Here is a 22175-nt window from a genome sequence, read left to right as displayed (position 1 = left end):
CTGGCAAATGACCTGTGATTCTGTTGGGACAAAGCACGAGCTTTTGAGTGTCATTTTCTGTTTTTTAAGGTACACCTAAACAGAACTGCCCCGTCAAAGTCATAAACGTATCTCAACCTACCTCTAACAGATACATCATTATTGCTTGCAACTGATGCTTTATTACTACTTCTTAGAGAACAAAAAACCACTAAACATTATGAAGCCTTTAAGGCAGAAAGATCTGCCACAGTTTGACATCACCTCCCTGCCCCCTATTGATCTAAATTTGGATGTTGAGTTTGAAAGGACTTGAGCACAGTGAGAGGACAGATGAGATATAGGGTAGGGAGATGAGATACGAGTCGTATTTCACAGGCCACAGCCAATTTAGTCTTTTTGAAGGAGCTACCATCCCTATGCTGACAATCTACAGCTCTCATCTCTTTATCATACTTACTAGAACAAGCAGAAATTTTGCCACATTTTTAACCACATAAACAAACCAAACCCAAGCAAAGACCCTGCTGAGACTAACATTTACTTCTGAAACAGCTGTCCGCACTACTATGCAGCCCTAATTCTGCTAACTTTCCTGCATACAAGGGAATTAAATATGCTCAAGCATCAAGCTGGGCTTCCAGAGAAGCTCCTTTGAGGATTCCAGGAGAGCAAAGTACCAGAATACCACAGCTCAACTTACTGGGGCATAATGAGCCAAACAAGCACTTCACGAGCCAACGACACACTGACGAAACCCAGCAGCCAGAAAAGGAAACAAGACTCCCTCATTATATGCAGACAGACTAGTATAATCAGTACAGCTAACCAGACAGGCGAGAACACCTTTGAGCTGGAAAACACGGACCACTCAGCCAGGCAAGCTCTGTTTCAGCCACTAACTAGCACCATTTTAACCACATAGCATAGCTCTGTTGTAACGCCAGGGCGTAGGCAGCACACAGGGCACCAGGCAAAGGGTGCTGGCAGTGAGACAGCCCACAATCAGACAGTCCTGCATCAACAGGTCTAGCAAGAACACGAAGACCCTCAAATTTTGCAGCAAGGCTGGAAATGACCCTGAAGTCATCTTTCCTCAGTACAAGCTCCTGCTTGATGTTGATCAACAATGTTAGCATCAGATGAATGAGACAGACTGCAAAACAAGATTCCCCTCTCAAAGTGGAAGGAACAGCCTTGAAATAGAACTTTACAGCAAACAGCTGAAAAGCAAAAGATTCAGCACCTTCTAGTTGCATTCAGGAAAAGGCCATCTCAGGGATCACAGTCCCTGAAAAGAGATACCAAAACAGTAACCTTAATCTCCCATTTTGCTGTCCAGAGCACAAAGCAATGCACCTTGCTCATCAGGGTGTTCAATACAACTGGAATGTAAATCCACGATACAGAAGTTTGCTGATGAATGCATCGATCTGTTATGAGCAGAGCTTTCTTATAAGAGGGTCTTGGTCTTCAGTGTTTATTAATGTATCTGTCTGCTACCACCTCCCCAAAGCTTTTTTGGTTCTTCCTTCAAGATTGCCACGCAAATTTTAAAAACTTAAAGGTTCAACTTGTTACTATGTAGCTTCAGTTTCAAAGACTAGATAGTGTCTCATGGCAAAAGCAGTCACCACTCATAATATATAGATACTTACCTAGACTATACACAGTCATGAGCAAGTCTACAGACTTCAAATTAAGAGAATTCACGCTGCCAGATGATGAACTGTTAAGGAGTGTTCCAGCATGTAGTAATAGAAGTATTTGTATAATGAAGCATGTCAACACAGACCCTGAATCTGACTGAAGGGAACAGCCTCTTGCTGCCAGCAGGATTCAGCCATGCCAATGCACTGTGGATTGGATGGGTGCTCAAGAGCTAATGACTTGAAGACATGAAAAGCAATCTGAAGAGAATGAAAGACCATTCATTCAGCTGAGCTTCTATTAATCAGTCGTTCAAGAACATGAATAGTAGTCTCTCACTTCAAGTAAGAATAGATTGCACCAAAAAAAAAGTCAGTGCCTTGGGGAAAGCTACCAAAGAAAAAAAGAGCCCAGACAGGAGGTTTTCGGCTGGTAATGTTTCAGACTTGCCAAGCACTATACATATTTACTCTGCAGAGATATGAGGACAAACATAACTCAAGGGTTATGAACCTCAGTAGTTCAGATATTAGGAACTGGATCACTTTGTGACAAAATTGAAACTTATATTTAGATCCAAGATAGGCTGTCTCATCTTATACTCAGAGATTAGAAAGGCAGCTATAAAGCTTCTTTTTTTTTTCCTGCGCTTCAAGTTTTCTAGATATCTATGTCAACACTGTGTCTAGTTTTCAATGAAGCAGATGCATTCAAGGAGGGTTCCTAAAGAGGGACAGGGAGGGAGACTGTGGATGACAGAAAGGCAATCTGTCCAATCTCCAGCTTCTGCCTGGCCTAGTATGAAAGATACTGCACAACCGCGACCATTTATATGATGTTAAGATACTAACAGATGGAAGAAAAGCAGTTCCTCCTACAGAAAGGAGGAGCCAGGAGATAAGTGGAGCCCCTGGGTAAGAATGGAGACTGGCCACAATTTCTAATGCCAAGCTTTTTATTTTCTGGACAAAGCAAGGTTTGTCTGGCATACACAGATTGCAGAAGGTATCCAGCAACCTCCATGTCAATACTCAATCTCAAACCAGTCTAAGATAAAGTTATTCACAAATTTCTAGATATCCAAAACAGACAAGGCAAAATATATGAGACCCTTCTTATGTTAAGATCAATCCCTCCCACCTACATCTCTCTCTCTTCCTTGATCTCACTTCAATTGGCAAGTCCTTCTATCAGGATCAAGATATACTACACAAAGTGAACCCTTTCCCAATTCCAGCCTTTATAGCCACTTTTGAGTCTTCAGTTTCAAGCTTACTTTCTCTCAAGAATATATTTGTCTTTTTTTTCCGGACAATTTCAACACACTTGCAAGTAAACTAATGGTTAGTTTGGCCAGATGGCACATGCTACAGTCTCTAAGCATAGCTTCCTTGGTTTTCTCCAAAGCAACTACCAAAATGATGCCAAAGGAAAAGTATTTAAGAATTATGTCCATGTCAGTGCTGATACTTCCTATCAGGTTTTCCAGTCGTGGGAGGCAGGAAGCAGGAATCTGCTGAAGGATCCTGGCCAGGTCCACAAAAGTATTGCCATTGCAAAAGGAAATCCAAGTTACAAAAATTCATATGATGAACTCCTGGAATAAGCATTGATCATCCACAGCACAATGAGCTAAACTTTCCGGACAGTAAAGGGGGGTTTACCCAAGAGTTTCCTTGCAACAGAGTCCTCCTGTAGATCCTCCAGTGACTAACAAGAAATTTCTAATAGACAAAGCTCTGCATGGCGACTCACAAGTTTATAGGCTAGCTTGGAAACTTAATTGATGCTTCCCATCAAATTCTACCCTCTGAGAAGCACAGAAACCAACAAGGGTTGGATGGAGTATCCTAAAGTCCTATGTCAAAGAAAGCAATGGTATGTTCAGATAAGCCTACATCATCTGTTTGTAAACAACTGTTTGCATCCCCGGAAGGTGAGAAAGAAGGTGTTGCCCATGAGCAGTCACACAGAATAACAGAGAGCCACCACTCACCCGGTGTAAGTTAGTCAAAAAAACTGCATGCTTTGCTAACGTAGCATGGATGGGGGCCTGCTGATAGGATTGCTGGGCAGGTTCCAAGTGGAGTCCATAGCAGAAATCTTTTAGCACCACATCAAGATGGTGACCTGACCAACCGTGAAATCAATGACACACCAGACTGACTGCAGGCATTTAAGTGACAGTCCTATTGGCAAAGATCAGACGGTCAGGTGCTGCTTCCACTAGTGAAAGCTGAGACAGGATGGATCATGGATCCTCTGCTTGGGCTAAGGCTGGGCACAACAAAGCCAAGTGAATCCAAAGCCAAAGTGACAGTGTGAAACCAAAATAGAGCTATAAAATTATCCCTGGGCTAAGCAGCTTCAGAGTGGTCAGAAGAGTGTGATGAGGGGACCATAATTATAAATGCTTGCCAAATCTTTGTGGTGGTCCAAAATGTTCTCAGAATGCTGCAGCGTGGTCCAAGCATTCCCCTGTATTCTCAAGGGAGGCATAGTGATCTGAGGCAACCCCCCTAAAGAAGCATGGATAAATCTATTATCATGTTTATGTTCATATCACCTTTAATTGTTTAGCAAATGCTAGAACAAGCAGGTATACACCACACACACAAGAGCTATTCATAATCAGGTCAAAGACTGCATGTAACTGCATGCCACAGTGCTGAAAAGCAATTTTTGGTAAAGACTACTAAAATTCTGGTCAAGATGGTAAGCATAGAGCTGAAAAGTAGACTGGAAAAAAAAGCAGTCCTTAAGTAATGCAACAGCATACGCAGAGCACACGTCCCCAGCTGTGAGGCAATTAAATGACAGCAAACATACATTCTGTTTCAGTACATGGCAAGGTAATGCACCCACATACACCCTAGAGACACTGCAAAGATGAAATAGTCAAGAATTTGTATGATGTATAAACATCTTCTAGGGAAATGTAGACAGTAGCCTATCATTTAGACAAATGCAATCAATAGGTCTAAACTTCACAATACTTTTTTGTGCAGGGTTTAATTTACAAATGTGAAAAAATGAACTCTATCATATTGAAGTACTCCACAATGCTTAAAGAACTTACCATATCTCCAAAGTCAGAAATACATCTGTCCCTATGCTGGAGCACCTAAGAAACTGATGCTAAAGACTAAGGGCCAGGGTTATCTCTACACTTTGTAATGGAGGATAAGGCAGAAGTCCTTGAGCTAGCTAGGTCTGAGCAGGCTAGCACATTCAGCAGGGAGAGCACTGTACTGGACAATATAGCTGCACTGCTATTAGTTTTGTAGTAAACTTGGTTGCATTGAGTTCAATAACCCCTTTGATATTAGTAGTTCAGTGTTTGCCTCTTGTGTAACTACAGCACAGACCCAGAAACTAAATATTAATTACAGGGGTCTCATCTTGCTGGTATCTTCCAAGATCAGGAACATATTTTTATAACTCCTACTTACTTCATAACATGATCTGTTTATGATTCAGACTCGTGGGGGTTACTGCGACTCATGGGACGCAGGAAAGAGTACCTGGGGATTGTACAAGATTTAGTACAATATGTTTAGGGGAGGAACTAAAGGCAATGAAAAGGAGGGATCAAGGGAGTTTGGGGAGGAACAAGCATGGGAAAATAGAAAGATAAAGAGATAAAGGGGGCCAGTTTCATCAACACAGGTGGCTGGTTAGTATTTGTTTGGCCATGCCCTGTGCTTGATCACTGCAGACATATTAGAACTACATGGGCTACAGGATTCAGTGATCCCTAACACAAGACAAAAAAAGAAATCATATTGACAGTGGTAAAGCCAAGTACTTTCCAATAAACTTCGCTCTGACCCTCAGATTGCAGAAGTGGATTAATGTGCAAGGGCTAAGATAAGGACTGTTTACAAAGAACAGAATGGCACTGGGGAAAAATGCCCACACAACATAGTTATGATCTCTTTCCTCTGCTTGCTCCTAATACAAGAGCTAAAGTGCCCTCCAGAAAGCTCAGGGAAGCACTGTTAGTATGGCCAATTACATACGTTGTACAAAGACATAGTTAATGAGTTCCATAGCCTGGGAGTTTAGTAAGTTATAAAAAAACCCCAGAAAAATGTCATGACTAAAACCAACATTTGCAGTTACATTAGCCAGGATGAAGTGAGTAAAACTATGAAACAGGGCCAACAGAGCAGAAGTTCAGAAGGTATTCATTCCTGTGGCTTAGTCAAATACCTCATAGCACTCATTTCACACTGTCTAGTAATACTTACTGAAGCATCTGACATTAACTAAACAGACAAGTTAATAAATTAGATAATTAGTCTCTTCTGCTGAGTAGTATACTAATATACCTCTCTGCATATTTTTTCCTACTCTGCTTAAATAGTGCCATTCAACAGCTACAGAGTGAATGTCAAAGCTTATTTGCAAAGGTGACAGCAGTATTTGAAGAAGAAAGTAAATCAGTGTATTTTTCAAGTTTACTGCACCTCTTATTTCTATCACTACCCAAAGACTGCTGTGACCTCCCTGCAAGAGTTATTATAACAGAAACCTCAGATATGTACACCATGTAATTTTGAGGAATGATATGCCTTTTGCATTATCTGATAGTGTGCATAGCACTGGAAGAAAAAACATTATGAAAAAAATAATTCAGAAACATTTGCTTTGAAAAATTGTAGAAATAATGTAAATAATATGACTAATAATGTAAAATACATTGGGAAGAAAAAAAAAATCAAAATTATTGCACTGCAAAAGAGTAACTGTAGCTATGTCTACACAGTTTTTGCAGGCAGCTGAGAACTCCACCTGTTTTCCAGACATGGACCAGGAAGCTAAAAGATGGGTTCACAACACGGACTACAAAAGACGTAGCACCAAAAAGACATTGTTTCTGCACAATTCAGACCACTGGGAGAGCACACTCCCCTGAAAGAAACTGCAGGCATACTTATTCCTGTTGATACTTAGCAGATAAATATCTCCTGACAGATTGCTTCAGGTCTCTTTCTAGGAGACTTTATGATACTGAACTGTGATAGTGCTTAAAAGTTGAAATTTAGCACAATACAACAAAAATCTCTTCTCTGTGCAGCACTGAGCAGTGAAGAAAACAGAGAGGAGAATGGGACCAGCATGTGTCAGGGAAGCCTGACTGAGTGAGCAGCTACTCTCCATGATATTTAAAACTTGCATGTATATATACACGTATGCGTAATAATAATAGTATCACTAATAATATTAAATTCATTAATGGTCACTAGTAAAGGTCACTAATAATTAATTTTTTTTTCAAAAGAAGCATTTGTTTATCCTTACAGGTCATTTTTACCTCTTCCTCAAAATCTTTTATATGTCCATTAATATGCAAACACAGGAATATTGATCAAGACATGATCAACTTCATGTTATATTACCTACATAAAGATAATACTCAGCATCTGGACCTTTCTATTATATTTTCTTGGCCAAGAAGGTATGGCATTGCACAGCTCATTAAAAAGAACTTCTGCAGTTTTTTGCTATCTCTGAGGCCCACTATGATTTCTACACTATTTTTCACTCACCCAGTGTCCAATTTTTCCCTTCCCCAGTTGTCCTTTCTAGACCCATGACCCAACAGAACAGCTATAAATTTTCTTTCCTAAACTTCTACCTGCTTTTCGCAGTCTTCCACGATAAGAAACTCAGATCTAGATTTTATTGCCACTTAGTTTATCCTAGAGCTTCCTCTTGTGTACTCCGTTTGGGCAGGGAACTGAGGAGCAATACCCCTTTTCTGAGGTCATCCAGCTGGCTCCACACCAGCCCAGGAGCTCGGCTAATGTTGCACCAGTTTGGTTCCTGGCATGTGGTAAAGGTGACTGACTCCATCAGAAAGAAGCATCTAAGGGATTTAAAAAGCTGCAGTCCTCCCAGGATTTTTTAACTAGGCCACGTCACTAGATTTTCATAGGAATCAGTAAAGAAAACACACCCACCCCTAATGGACTTGCTCCAGGGATGAAATGCAATTTTCATTTCGGAAGGCTGAACTAACCAGCATGTTCTGTGCTGTGCACTGAAGATCTCTGACCTCCGTAACAAGTCATACTTACTATATGACTTTATTACATGCGCTTTACGATGAGAAAGTAACTGTTACCTTGCATCATACATAAATCACATAATCTTTTATGGGAGCTTATTTCTCGTTTTAATGGTCTACAGTCTGTAGAAGGCTTATTCTGTGAAAACTTGATTCAGAAAAGAAATCTGGCCCATACATGCTCTATGCTGTTCTAAATCATCCCAATTTGAGATTTGCATATGGGTATTTTTGAACAGAACAGGTTTAAGACCATGTAAACACTTAACTCTAGTAAAGCGTTAATAAAGTGCCTCTTGTATTGGGTGTCTGTGCCCAGTTTTGGCAGCAGGGAGGCCTTTTTGAGAAGAGGCCAGGGGCCACCCTGTGCCTGTGCACAGCTGGTGGCACCTCTGGAAAACCATATTTAAGAAAGGGAAAAAAATGCCAGGCAGAGAGAGGAGGAGGGGGAAAGAGAGTGAGAAACAGTAGAGGGAAACCCAAGGTCTGAGGAGAAGATGCTCCATGGTGCAGCAGATATTCCCTGCAACCTGTGGAGGACCCCCATCGGAGGGGAAGAAAGGTGTGAGAAGAAAGGAATGGCAGGGGAAACTACTACATCCTGATTATAATCCCTCAACACCCCTTTTGCACTGCTTGCTTCCTCTCTGAAGGGACTTGGACTGAGTGTAACCTGCAGTGATAACAAGGGAGGAGGCGAGAAGTCTGGGAGGAGGCAAGAGGTCAAGCCGAGCCTGGGAAAGCAGGGAGAAAAGCTGCTGTTTTCATGTTTGTGTTTGTCCCACTACCCGCATTAGCAATTTTTTTTTTTTTTTAATTATTTTAGTTGGCAATAAATTAAGTAAATTTTTCCCCAGTTGAGTCTGTTTGCCTACCATGGTAATTGGTAAGCAGTCTCTCTGTCTTTATCTCAACTCATGAGCTTTCTCATTCCTGTTCTTCCCATTTTCTGCCCCATCCTGCTGGGGCGGGGAGTGAGCAAGCAGGTAGGTGGGAATCTGGCTGCTAGCCTAGTCTAACGCACCACACCTCTCAACTAAAACCCCCCCAAAATAAAGTCCACAAGCAAGAAAATAAAACTGGTCCTCAGTGTTTTGTTGCTTTTATTGAAATTGGTGGTTAAAAACCTTTCAGGCACACAGAAAAGTACTCTGCAGAGAAAGGATATAGTCGCATATTTGCCACAGGACATAGTCAAAACACTGTCATTCTCCCCTCCCCAAAGGGATTTGATTAGAGAAGCACTCGTAGAAGCTCTTTGAGAAACATCTGAGAAGGTACAGAATGTATTAACCCCTGTTGCTGTACAGAAAGGAGCTTTGTACATGAGGGAGTTGGAGAAGTGCCAGGGTACAAGTACTCAAATATCAGTGTGTGCTGAAAGAAGCTGAGTCTGTGAACTTTATCTCAGAGAGAAAGAGAAAAGGCTTTTGACACTATTAATATGAGAGTGCAGCAGCGATAAATCACTAAGCTGAAAATGGACAGGTTCTGAAAAATATAGAAAGAAGTTTCAAGATTTGAAAGTGGTTGTGCAGAAAAACTAAAGAAGGTTTCTGGAAATCAAATATAAAGCAAACATTTGATGGATGAGTGCTAGAGATTAAACCTGAATTAATTCAGCACAATGACATTACTAGATATACTCTGGAGGTCTGTTTGAGATAACAGCATAGTACTTAGAGCAGGAAAGGATGGAGTAAATCTTTTCAAACTACTTGAATGAGCAGGACACAATAGATAGAAAATTTTAATCTAGGCTACTGAAGCTGCTGGAAAAATCACTAGGAAGCCACACAAGCCATTGACAGAGTTCCATAAAGACAGAGTGAAACCCACATGCAAGCCAATTTAAGGACAGAAGAAAAAGATAGATTTGGGAGGTTAGGAGAAAACATCCCCACCTCCCAGCACTACCTAGAGCCTCAGAGAGTTGGTAGTCAAATAGTGGACAGCACTGCAGAATCAGTCCTCCAAACCACAGATTAAAATAAGAGTGAGAATCTTTGAAACCATCTAGAATCATTAATATAAATATTTGTCTTGTATTTCTGAGTGAAGAGCTCGTTTCTATGAGCAGAAGGGTTATGGTGAAATCTCTGTCCCACTGAAGTTGAAAGTGAAATTTCTGGTTTCTATTATGTGACCCTGAAGAAAATATCTTAGCTACGTATCTATAAATAATAAATTTCTATGATTATTGCCTTTTATGCCTTTCAGGAAAATCAGAAGCATACATGTAGATCAGATCACAAGAGTTATCATAATGCACAAACTGGAGCTTGCATTATTGACAGAGTCCACATGCTTTTTCATACACTTTGACAAATGTATTACTATTGTCATAGTTTTGTCCCAAAACATTAATTTCAGATCGTCTGGCCTTCTAAACGCCAAATATGTCCTAGTAGTCACACCAGAGAATTTTGCCAAACAATGCTCCATATGCAGGAGAATGACTGACGATCTTTGCCTTTCTAGGTCTCACAAAGACACTCTAGGTTCTTCTTATATGAACAACCTTCTGTAAGAAGGGTAGGTGTTCACAGAAGGCACCTCATTACATGAAAACTTGACTCTAATACTTGCAGAAATAGTGAAATAGGCTTTTGCTTTCCTTTCAGTCATGACAAGAGCAGAAACCACAATCACTGACAACACCAATCTGGCCAACGGTTGTTTTCAATTTGTTTTGTGGGCAAAGATTGATCTTTTTTTCAGATAATATATTATACTACCTAATGATTTCTTTTGTACTGTTAACTCTTAAGGTCTTACCAACTTGATCAACAATATAACACAGGCACAGAATGTATCAGAGTTGCCATTAAATCCATCAAATTTAGCAGTATACTAAATTGTTATGAAACCAATTAACTGCTGGCCTGAATTCATTTGGTCATACTCACATAATTTCCTGTCAAACATCTGCAGAAGATCAGGTTATTCTTCATGGTTTTGTCATAAAATTTTGCTCTTGCTTCTTTAATCCATTTCTTTCACAGACTTCCTGGCTTTTTTTTTTATCCAATTTCAAATTGAGGTGGAAAAGTCTTTCTATATTAAACTAGGAAAGTTTTGATATAATTATGCTTTGTGTATCAGTTCTGAATTCACTTTTATCCCAGCTATGCACTTTTTGCTGATGCTGTTATTTCTGCAAAACGTTTTTACTTGGACTCTCACCCTACTCCCACTGAAGTCATTCAGTTGGAATCTCCATCACTTTGAATAATCATTATACTGTGCAAAGGGAAGAAATATGCAACAGCTAGACAGTAGGAAAAAAGTCTATTACTTTACATTAAAATAGGTCTGGATTGGGAATAGGGCTAAACAAAATCAAGAATTCATAAAAAATAGCATAGCATTTTTTCTTTTTGGTCAGTTCTGCTGATCAAGAATTTTGTAGGTTTTGCTTTTCTTTCAAATATATACCCTGGGGTTCTAGTAAAACCTGCTACAGTAAGCATAAGGCAACAGCTCTTCAGAAGTTCTAGACAGAAGTATATTTTTCTCTGATACAAACTGCCCCAATACAACTTAAGAAGTTTAGATGAGTAAAAAGTTGTGCAATGAGGAGGAAAGCCATTGACCTAGAGACTTTGCAAGTAAACAAGAACCCTAAAAAGAAGAGATTGCAGACCCCATCTCCTCTTGCTAACTGTATTTTTGCCCCTACTCCATGAAGAAGCATAAATCCTCTCCCACAGTCTGGCAGTCACTTTCCTCTGTCTGCATTTAATCAACATTTTCCTATTACAGGCTCAGTTTTCCGTCCTTAAACTTTTATCACTTGTCCTTCATTAAGAAAATAAATCAAATTTTCCTTCTTTAGTTCTTTCACTTCTTCCAACTCAGTCTTCCCCCAGACACGAAAGAAAGATCACCTATCTGCTACGGCATCATACACTAGCAGATATAACTTGCTTCTTTAAGTGTTGTAAATACTATCTAACATTTTCCCCAATGCACCCAATGTAATGAATTCAAGGATGCTTCTGCTTGAGAAATGCTGTATGGAAACAGACTTGTATAGTGTTAACAAATACAACATGACACAAGTATGTATGGTAAGAAGAAAAACCCACTGAAGTCAGAAAAATTTGCATGGGCTTCAAGGAACTTTAGGTGAGGTCTTGGATACTTGCATTAGTAGGAGACAGAGATAAAACAGACAGGAGAAATGGGATCCTTGAAACTGTACAATTTATTCACAAAGAAACTATTTAAGGTCGTATCAAGCTCTTCTCATCTGTGCTTGTTCCGTACATCATGAATAACCACTGAAGGGAATAACTACTGTTGGGGTTACTTCATAAAGAAGATGCTCTTTGATTTTTAAAATATAACTATTTCCTGTTATTCTAAGCTTGAAATAAATTTTACTGTCCATGCTAGATGAGCTTCTCATGACAAGCAATACCACATTTCACCAGAAGATTGGCTTTTGCAACCAGACAAAATGAAATCCTCCTTTTCCCCTCAAAATAATTCAAATGTTTTCATATATATAACCTACATTAGGACAGAGTTATCAAGTTATTATGCACCTGATTATACAATAATACCAATTTGACCTTAGGTGGGAATCAATACTGCAAGTCTGTCTTGCAGCCAAGATGATATGAAATTATTCTTACATATATACATACACACACACGCCCACGTGCAATTCTTTCACTACTTAAAGTGCACTCAATGGGGAAGCACAGACAACACGATTTTTTAATGCATGTTCAAAGACTGCTTTTATGCTATTCATGGTGGCATTTAGTGCTTACTGTATAAAGTGGTAAAACAGAACACAGAACTAAAAGCAATACCTCTGTTGCAGCAACTGTCCAATACTTCTGAAAATACTGATTTTTCCCTTCTGTTTAACTTAACCCTGGAAAGCAGATCTAAAGTACTGACTTAAAGAAAATCTATACAACGGCAAAGTTAAATAAAAAAAAGCTGATTATTTTCAGAATATCTCACAAGTCTTATGTATTATGATCTGACCTTCTGGAGCTGGTTTACTCGCATTTGTTTTTTCTGGATCCTTCACCTTGGATTTACTTGTTTCTTTTCTTCTCTCTATATCTTTAACTGAAAAGTAAGGGGGGGGAAATAATCAATCAAACTAGAAACAATGCAGTCAGAAGCATATAGTTTTCTTCTCCCAGGTAAAGAAGTTGCACGCAACGTCTTGCAATATGCTTAGGTAACAAGTAACTGTTACTGAGTTTTCCCTCCCTCCCTTTGGGTTTATTCTTTTCATGAATCTTCCCCCATTCTATCATCATTAAAGTTCACAAAAATGACTCTCCTCACACAGGAGAGTCCAAATACAGTGACATCAGCACCTAAGCCCACGCTGACAAGATCCGGCACTGGAAATATAGTCCAGAAAATTGGCAAAGCTAGCTGGGGAAAGTCCAGCATTGCAGAGTTCCACTTCAAGTCATTCAACACAAAAGCACATGAGCCAGCTGTTGCATTATCCTCTTTAAAGAATCAGCTTAGATCCCATGCCCAAATCTGTATTCAGGGCACCAAATACTCCCATGACAGCAAAGTTGCTCCAAAGCTCAGACTTCAACAGTCTCCTGTCCCACAAGTGGGTGGGATACCTCCCTTATTATATCCCAAATCTCTCGTAACAGCTAAGCAGAACCTAGCTTGATTAGCAATTCCTAATATTACATTAGTAGCCAGTATCACTCTACTCATAGTCTGAAAGACACTGGCAATATCATTGCTAAAGTCATATATTAGAAAAAAAAAAAGTCCTTTCAGAATTTCCTTAGAACACTAATTGGTGTCAATGCCTCAGCTGTCTGCAGTGGCCAGGAACAGATAAGAGAATAAAACAGAGAATATCTTTCATAGAAAATGAAATTCTACTCCAATTAAAATCTTTAGTTTATGTAGGCCTGGATTATGACCAACATTCATCCAAGCAGGCCCTTTCCCCAGTTATCTTTAATTACATACTATGTACAATAACTTAAAAGCAGCACTAGAATAAGAAAGTATACATGGCTATATAAAGAGTAATATTCTTTTAACAACAAAATTCTATTGTAGGCTTGAGAATTATTTGTATATCAGCTACAACTCAGCAGCATTAAAAACATACTTCCAATGCATTAAACCAGAGGATATTCTCAAAGCATTTTATGTTTTACCTTTTTTCACCTCAAGAAATAGCAACCACTTGTCAGAGAAGGGGTCAAAAACAGAATACAGGACAGCAAAAGAGAAAGATTTGTATACTCGCTGTATCTGGTTTTACTCATGCAAGGCATCATATTGTCAAATGAAACTCCAGCCTCACTAAGTACTACATGTTTTCACCTGCAGCATAGAAACGGTATACTAAACAGAACATAACCCCCATATTCTTAAACCAAGTTGCCAGCTCTACTTTTCCTGAAGAATAGAGGTAGCTTAAAAAACAGCCACAACTAATACTACAGAAGTTGGTATAGCTTTCTGTGGGCTCCTCTTTAATGCTAAAGTAATCTGTGGGTTTATGGGTTTCCTGACCCAGATAGGACTTAGAGTAGTAAACACAGTTGCAGTGATGAAAAGCTAGAAAGACTTTGACACACACCACATCAAGCAGTGAGCATATTTTATCTTGTGCTGGTTTTAAGAGAAAGGTGGCTTAGCTACAACAGTGGGAAAAATTCAGTGTCAAGGGAATTCAGCAGGCTTTCAACTGTACTCCCAGACTGTCACATTTTTATCTTTATCGACCAAATCTCCACTGTCCATATTTAACTGATCTGTTTAAAATGCAGATCAAAACAAATCAGCTATGACATATATGTCATTACGATATAGACATTAAGAGTATGTATAGGTCAGATAAAAAAAACAGTCTTAAGCATAATTTGCAAAAATATTTGACAGTTGAAGACCAGTAAGAATTTAACCTTTCATAGTATCATTGAACTAGCAACTAGCTGCCAGTTGGCACAGCTATAAGAATTTTTTAATTAAAAGTTGGATGAAGGGAAGGAAATTTTTTACGTATCAGAATATAGCACTTCCCTTCTTGTTTCCACTCACTGAAGGTTCTCTTCTGTGAGATACTGGCTAATTTCATAACAGAGTGGGGAAGAAAGAGATTCCAAACCAATGCAAACAAAGATAGCCCAAAGCAAGAATCTCCTGTGCAAGAGTGACTGGATCAATTCAGGCTTCTAGCTGTATGTGTACCAGTTAAAAGCTGTGGCTCTGATTAGCCTTCCACCGCAGAAGGCAGCTGTCACCCATTGTCCTTCTGTTGTCCCCCTTTGTGTCAGACTTTGTTACAACTTCGTAAGTTACATTAAACATCTGATAAATTCTGCATGTCAGGCATAAAAAGAGACTTACTTCTGAACTGGCCTTGTGCTGGCTTACTCTCCTCATCTTCACTGAATGCAATGATCTGAAGAGCATAGTTTTGATCTGGAATAAGACCTTGAATAATTGCTTTGCTTGCAGTGCTTTGAAGAATTAATTGATTGGTTTTTCCACCTGTAAGAGAAAAGACAAAACAATGCACAAATACATAACTTTGTTTGGTTTTCTTATAGAACAGTAAATGTAATGACTTAAAACTAACTCAAGCACTACAATGACCTGTGTTCCCATTTTTGGGACTATCCATACAGCCAGGCCAGAGGGCATCCCAAAAAAGCAAGAAGTCAGGCAGTCTGACCAGAGACGTGGACAGTTTTCTTAGACAGAAACACGCCAAGATCAATCAATCATCCTTTGTATCGAGGCCTCATGGAATAGCCACAGTGTCCAGCAAAACTTTTAAGAAAAAAAAAAAAACATTTGACAAAAAGCTGTCAAGTTTGGTAACGTGATACCCACAGGCCTTCACACTGCTCTGTAATTAGCTGTCAGTTCTGACCCCATCATACCCATATCATCTCTGAACACCCTCTTTGCCTACTTCCTTTGGGCAAGGAAGTTGTACAAAAACAAATATTAAACACTTATATGTATACATATACTTACAGATTGTATACACAGATGTATAAATATGTATTTTAAATGCATGTTAAAAGTGTATCTATATGTAAATTTAAACATGTACAGAAGTAGTACCTCTACAGGGGTAGCTTGATGATAGCCACTTTGTTGCCTATCTTTACATGTCAAGGTTTCATTCAGAAAAAAATTAAAAGTTGGGATTTTTTGTTTGGTTGGTTTTGATGTGTTAGTTGTTTGGGTTTTTTTTAAGTTTGGTCTAAAGTCTTTTTGGTCTTTTCTGGGGAGCTCACTATGGGAGAAGGCCCAGAGAGATCCACCTCAAAGCTCTGACTGAAACAGGGTTCCTGTGTTCTCCCTTGAACACTTCCTAGACTTCCTTACGCACCACTAGAAAAAGGTAAAGACAGAGGACACTAGCCACAGAAAAGCTGTTCAGCCTTAGGATGACAGCCCTTTCACCTTAAAAAAAAGAACATACAAACTTTTGTTTTACCTGAACTTGGAGTGACAAGAAGCTTATATCCAGTGAATTGCCCTTTGGGAGCTTTCCAAGAGATCTGTACGCTGTCAGGACTGACTACATTATATCTTAGTCTTGTTGGTGGGGACACTGCAAGTGGGGAAAGAAAACAACATTTTAAATTCAAATAAAAAGCAATTGCCAATTCTAAACAAACATAAAAATAAACACATATAGGAGGACAACACAAAATTTTAATGATAAAGGATGCAAGTTATTCAAGATGTCACATACATCAGTTTATTAGTTTGTAAAATTACATCCCCAGGTGCACTACTTCCCTCAGACATTCCTTTTATTTATCTCTTTATAAAAACAAACTAACAACCTAACAGCAGAGGACAGTAAGACAAACAGTGTTAGATGTTAAGACTCTAGATTAGCAGGCAAAGCTGGTAATAAAAATGCTCTTTGTTAATATATGGGAATTAAAATTGCTCTCCTTGCTTACACTGACAATCTGCATTACCTGCCTCCTTTACCTCACATTACTGTGGGAGTTTCCCCACATTTAAGGTCAGTCAGGGCCAAATTTTCAAAGCCTTGTGAAGACAGAGAAACCAAGATAGGCATGCACGAGGCAGAGGGAACATCAGCTGCTCAATTTGCAAACCTGGCCTAAGCAGCAAACACACCTGTCCAGCTGCAATCACTGCTTCAGTCTCAAGACTAGTAGGCTTGATGTGCAGCCTGTGGTATCCAAGGCTGTCAATAAGGGGAAATCTTTATATGTTTGAATCAGAACTAACTCATCTAAACGGAAAGGCAGGCAGGGAAGCAATCCAGAGGCTGAGCAACAGACAGTGCTAGAAAAGCTTAGCAAACTCCTCCATCAACCTCACCCCTCCTCTTCACACTACCTCCACAGCCCCCCTGAACTTTTTCCTTCACTTTCCAAACCCTTGGTGCCTCTGCCACTACCGCCCTCAAAGTTTCTGTTGCTAAGCCCAAGAAATAATGGAAACTATCTGAAGGCAAGAAGTGGCAATTTCTTTGCCCCAGGGCCCTAGATAGCTCTTAATTTACTATGCCCACTTCCACAGTTTGTTGGTCCACTAGATACAATAAGCCAATAGTTCTCATGATATTTAGGAGATTTAAGGATTGGCGCATAAGGAGCATCTGAGTCAACAGGCAGAATGTGCTATCCAACAGTCTCTGGCCTCTCCATTTGACCTGCTACAGTCAATGCAGCTCTGGCAACAGCAGCAGCCAAAGACCTGTCCTGAACTGATTAATTTTTCCTACGTGCTTCTTTTTCCAAGAGTTTGGGGAAAGAAAAAAGGAGAAGGAAGGAGGCAGGCTGTAGTTTTGAGATTTGGGGTGGTATTTTTTAAAGCCATCTAACATTAAAAATGGATGTTTAATACAAGAGATGTATTCCCTTGCATCCAGCCTCTTAATCCATAAGGGACAGTTTTACCAGAGCAAAGGCATGTTCTGTAGTTCTCTGCCTTGAGGGACTCAACACCAGAACACAGAAAAGAGAGTACATAAGCACCAAGAACAGCTTAATAACACCTCCACACTCTCAAAGACTTGAGAAAAGAAGCTGAAGAGAGGCAAGGAGACAGAAACCGCAGGTAGCACACCAATTCCACACACAAAACTGTTCTGATTCGCAGCACTGGGCTTATACCCAAACAGTGCATTTCCCCAGTTGCTGGGTACAATCTTGTCAGACCTCATCTTCACACTGCCTGTCACCTCCCTGACGTTTAGAGAAAGAGAAGCTGCAAGGAAGAGTGTGTGCAGGAATCACTGCAAATACAAAATCTTTTCTTTGAAAATTTGGCCCTTGTACTGTAAAATGTTTTGCTGGGCAGGTTTCTGCAAGAACATTCAGCATGCTATAATTGAAATAAAATGACAAAGACTATGGCAAAAAGTTTTGAAAGCCAAGCAGACTGTAGTTATGGATTACAGCTTTTAATTCATACTCAAGATTCATTCTGTCTTTGAGCTATACATAAATCACAATTAATTGGGGCTAAATGAACCAGGAGTGATAAATCATACCTAGAAGTTTGCAAAATATGCAATTCCTTTTATTATTTATTTTGTCTAAGGAATAGCAAGTAAACTTTTGAAAAATTACAGTATGCAAGTGTAAGAATGCTGCACATTTTACTAGGATTAAGTGGTAAATTTGTGTGGGGATTAAAAGGCAGAGCAGAGAGCAACAAACACCAAGGATTGACCAAAAAAATAAAATCATGTCTTAGAATGTCATAGTTCATTTTCTCTGCCATCTTCTTCCTTCCCCTGTCATTCCATTCCATCCTATTTTCAACTTAGCAGTTTATAAAAGCACCTTCTAACAAAGAAGCATAGTTCCGGCCTAATTGCTATTAACCATCACCAAACCAGGTAAATTTTGGGAGCCCCTAAAAAACAATCACAGATCTTACAAGCAAAGAAGGACACAATCACCAGAAGTTTTTCTGTTTACTACGGAGTTACAACGTGAAAGACTAGAAAAGTTTGTGCCAGAATAGTCTTTACATAACTAGTCAATTTTCACTGGATACTTCTTGTATCAAAGGTGGCAGCGCAGGGGAACACACATTCCCACACAGCAGTTAACGATAACGAAGAAAAGAATTGTTGACCAGACAGATACTCCACTGTGTCTTAGTTGTGCAAAGACTAACTTTCTGGCATAGAAAAGTACATATAGCTAAGGAAGTTAAAAATCTAACACTTGAACAGACAACAAAATATTGATGGGAATTACTACGCATTCACCAACCTGAAGAGGGTATCTTTATTTCTGTGGACCTTTATTGTCTGTGGAACAAAATCTCACTTCTTGCAGAAAGGGAAAAAAATGAATCCAAGCTGAGTCAGTTAACTGATAAAAATCAGTAGCTAGAGCTTGTTAAGTGGTTTTACAGGAATGCAAAAGTGAATGGCCGTCAGCAACATTAGAGCAGTCACCCAATACAGACAAGTTCAAGGCTTTGGTTTATGCCACCAGATGAATTAGCACTCCAAATACATGACTCTTGCAGACAACTAGGGTAAGAGTGCTTTGAACTATTCAGTATCTCAATGGAAAGGAAAAAATACCATAAATTGCATATGTGCAGCTCTCTAAGACATCCAATACTCTGAGATTGGATACTAACTAAACCATGTGGCTTCCAATTTACTTTTGTCATAAGAATTGAACAAGTTAATACACACTGCAATTACATTAGTAACACATGGAAATTATTGCTACACAAAGAAAAGTTTCCATCTTTAAATATAGAAGGAAAATTCTTAAAGCAAGTTAATTCATGAATAAATGGAAAATTCTAAAGTATTTTTCTTGCCCAGCACTATTTTTGTGTATTATATAAGAACATAAGTAGACGAAAGCTGGATTTTTTTGTTGCTGCTGTTTAAGTGACATTATGCTGAATGAGGAGGAAACAGCAGTGATGAAAGAATAATTGTTGTCAGGTAAAAACTGGATGGCACTATGTGGTTGATAAGGCATTCAGGCAATAAATGAGGAAAAAAAAAAACCCATGTAGCTCAACGCAAGTAACTCCTCAGTTGAAGGAATAAGTTGTAGCTTCAGACATGTTGACTCCAGTCTCCCAAACACATTCTCCTTTCCAAGAAGTCACATTACACACCTTTACCTGAGCATCTTTGCCAAAGAAAGGAAACACAAGCTGGAACTAATACCAGCTCTTCCTACACCTTGGCAGAGTGTACAATTTCTTAAAACAGACAAACATACTGTTAGTGCTGTATTCAATTGTAAACAGCAAGCTGCATGAAGAGTTTACTGCAAAGGGTGGCAACCTTGAGAAAAGAAAGGATTTGAGAAACATCTTATTACTTGAAGTCCAGCAAGAGATATTTTTATTCTGCGAACATGGAATAGAGACTTCATATCACTTCATTCAATAATATAACACTCATTTTGGGCCAAGGCAATAGTCCACTTAGCTTAGTATCACACTGCTGACAGCATTCAGCAGCTGATGCTTGCTGAAAGACTATAGGAACAAGGGAAGTATTGTTCTTCATTCATCAAGTACACCAACTCTAGTTTCTGTTGATGTGATGACTGGAAAAAAAATTCTCTCTGGCCTTCATTTTATTGTATTAATAGTTTGATAGTTTTCTCCCTTACATATGACCAATTAAATCAAAATTAAAAAAAAAATGGTGGGAAAAGTATGGTTTTCCAAGCTCAATGAATTTTGCAAAACTTTATGGAGATGGATCTCAATCCCCAATCCTGTTTCACAAATCTTAACCATATGTATTAAGACTGAAATACACAGAGAGAGGACGAACCATATGCTTTGCTTATTAAGTCACAAACTTTCTGGACCTCATTTCTGACCAGAATTGATGTGTTGAACATTGAGAACATGTATTTCTTCATTCACCTCACATCACCCACACTAAATACTACTGCTTACATGTGTCCCTAAGTTCTGGAAGAGGCTTGTAAAATGCTTGCAGATTCCCAAACATCCAAGATGGTATGCTTCCCCCACATCCGAGTGCCACGCTGACTGGACAGCACTGCTACTTGCATTTAGGAGAACTTGGAAAGCCTCAGGTTGCCACTATCTGAATGTGCTCAAGAATAATGCATTATACAAGACACTTTAGAAGAGACCCAGGATCAAATTCTGCTCCCAGTTATGTCTATGAAGTCACATATCAAAGGGATTATATACATATAAAGTTGAAAGAAACATCTTTCTTCAGAAATCATAAAAACTCATTGGCATTCTTTCTCCTTTCTTCCCCAGCAATAGGGTAAATTTTCTCTAGATGTCAAACCACTGTCAATATGATCCAACAAGTATTTAAGCCTAACAATCTCAGCAGTACCTTTCAATGCCGACAAAGGAGATTTAATAAAAAAAAAAAAGCTGCAGAAGTAGCCTATGACATTTAACAGTCTTGTGCAATACCGTATGACATGTTATAATAGCTACTGTTCCAACAAAGAAAAAAAATAATATATTCCAAACAAGCTTAATATCATAGCTGGTTCTTCAAACTTACTTGATTACATAGAAGACAGTCACAGCAATTTCTGATCAATACTTTCATGTAAATAAGAGTAAAAAAATGTTCCATATAACTCATTTTGAGACACGTGAATTTGCAAAAAGATTTACACTATTTGAGATACTAGTTTCAAAGAGCACACGCGAATACATAATTCTACTCCCCTCCCTCCTGCTTCATTTCAGTAGTACCAGATCCACGTCCTACTAAAAGGGAAGTAACACTTGCATCTGGAATAAGAAAGTCTATTTCTGCACATCAGAGTGAAAAGCTCCGTCTTCTTATTTATGGCTTACCTTGGCCCTGGGCATCACTGATGAAGAAAGCTGTGACAGCTAAAAAAGCCAAGAGGTAACAGCTCTGTATCTCGTGCCGACAAAGCATCTTCTTCCCCTCAATACACACAGTATCAGCAGATCTGAAAACACATAGAACAAAAAGATTTATTAAACTTGCAGAGATAAAAGCATCCACTTTAATGAAAAGTGTGGTTAAAACCTGCATTCCATTAAAAAAAAAAACTTAGGAATTTGCCATAGACATCGTTGGAGCCAAGATTTCATCCTAACAGCAGTTTTATAACCAAAGCATATCTTCCCTGAAAAAGAACTCTATTTGGGCTACTCAACAGTTCTGAAAATTCAGCTGATGTAAAGAGAAAAATTATATTCTCTGCAAAGCATACATGAGTATTGGAAGTAGAGTTTGCTATGCATAACAAGGTAAAATGGGCGTTTCTATACAATCCAGTATGCAAGCACCTTGTCGAGATACCTGTGGTAGAGAACTCTGAAGCTCTCAATAACAAAGTAAGACTAAAACTGTCATCTACTTTATATCCAGAAAGCATCTATTTTGTAATAAAAAAAAAAGATAACTGCCCTGCAAGCCTAATATAAAATAGCAAATACATATACTCAATAACCCCAG

The 22175-nt window shown here is 39.0% G+C and overlaps 1 protein-coding gene across 1 annotated transcript in view; it reads right to left on the bottom strand.

Moving 5' to 3' along the window:
- COL14A1 (collagen, type XIV, alpha 1) overlaps positions 1–21629 on the bottom strand; it is a 119147-nt gene extending 97518 nt beyond the window's left edge. Inside the window, exons 1-4 of the mRNA XM_009881035.1 lie at positions 21542–21629; positions 16185–16301; positions 15080–15223; positions 12713–12799 (exon numbers count right to left, since the gene is read on the bottom strand). Of these exons, the coding sequence (XP_009879337.1) occupies positions 12713–12799; positions 15080–15223; positions 16185–16301; positions 21542–21629 (436 nt within the window). The remainder of the gene's footprint in view (positions 1–12712; positions 12800–15079; positions 15224–16184; positions 16302–21541) is intronic.
- Between the last annotated feature and the right edge of the window lie 546 nt (positions 21630–22175).

Source organism: Charadrius vociferus, unplaced genomic scaffold (genome assembly GCF_000708025.1).
Source record: "Charadrius vociferus isolate BGI_N301 unplaced genomic scaffold, ASM70802v2 scaffold2, whole genome shotgun sequence".
In the NCBI taxonomy this organism is placed as follows: Eukaryota; Metazoa; Chordata; class Aves; order Charadriiformes; family Charadriidae; genus Charadrius; species Charadrius vociferus.
Note: the sequence above shows the minus strand (reverse complement) of the source record. Positions and strands in the feature narration are given on the sequence as shown.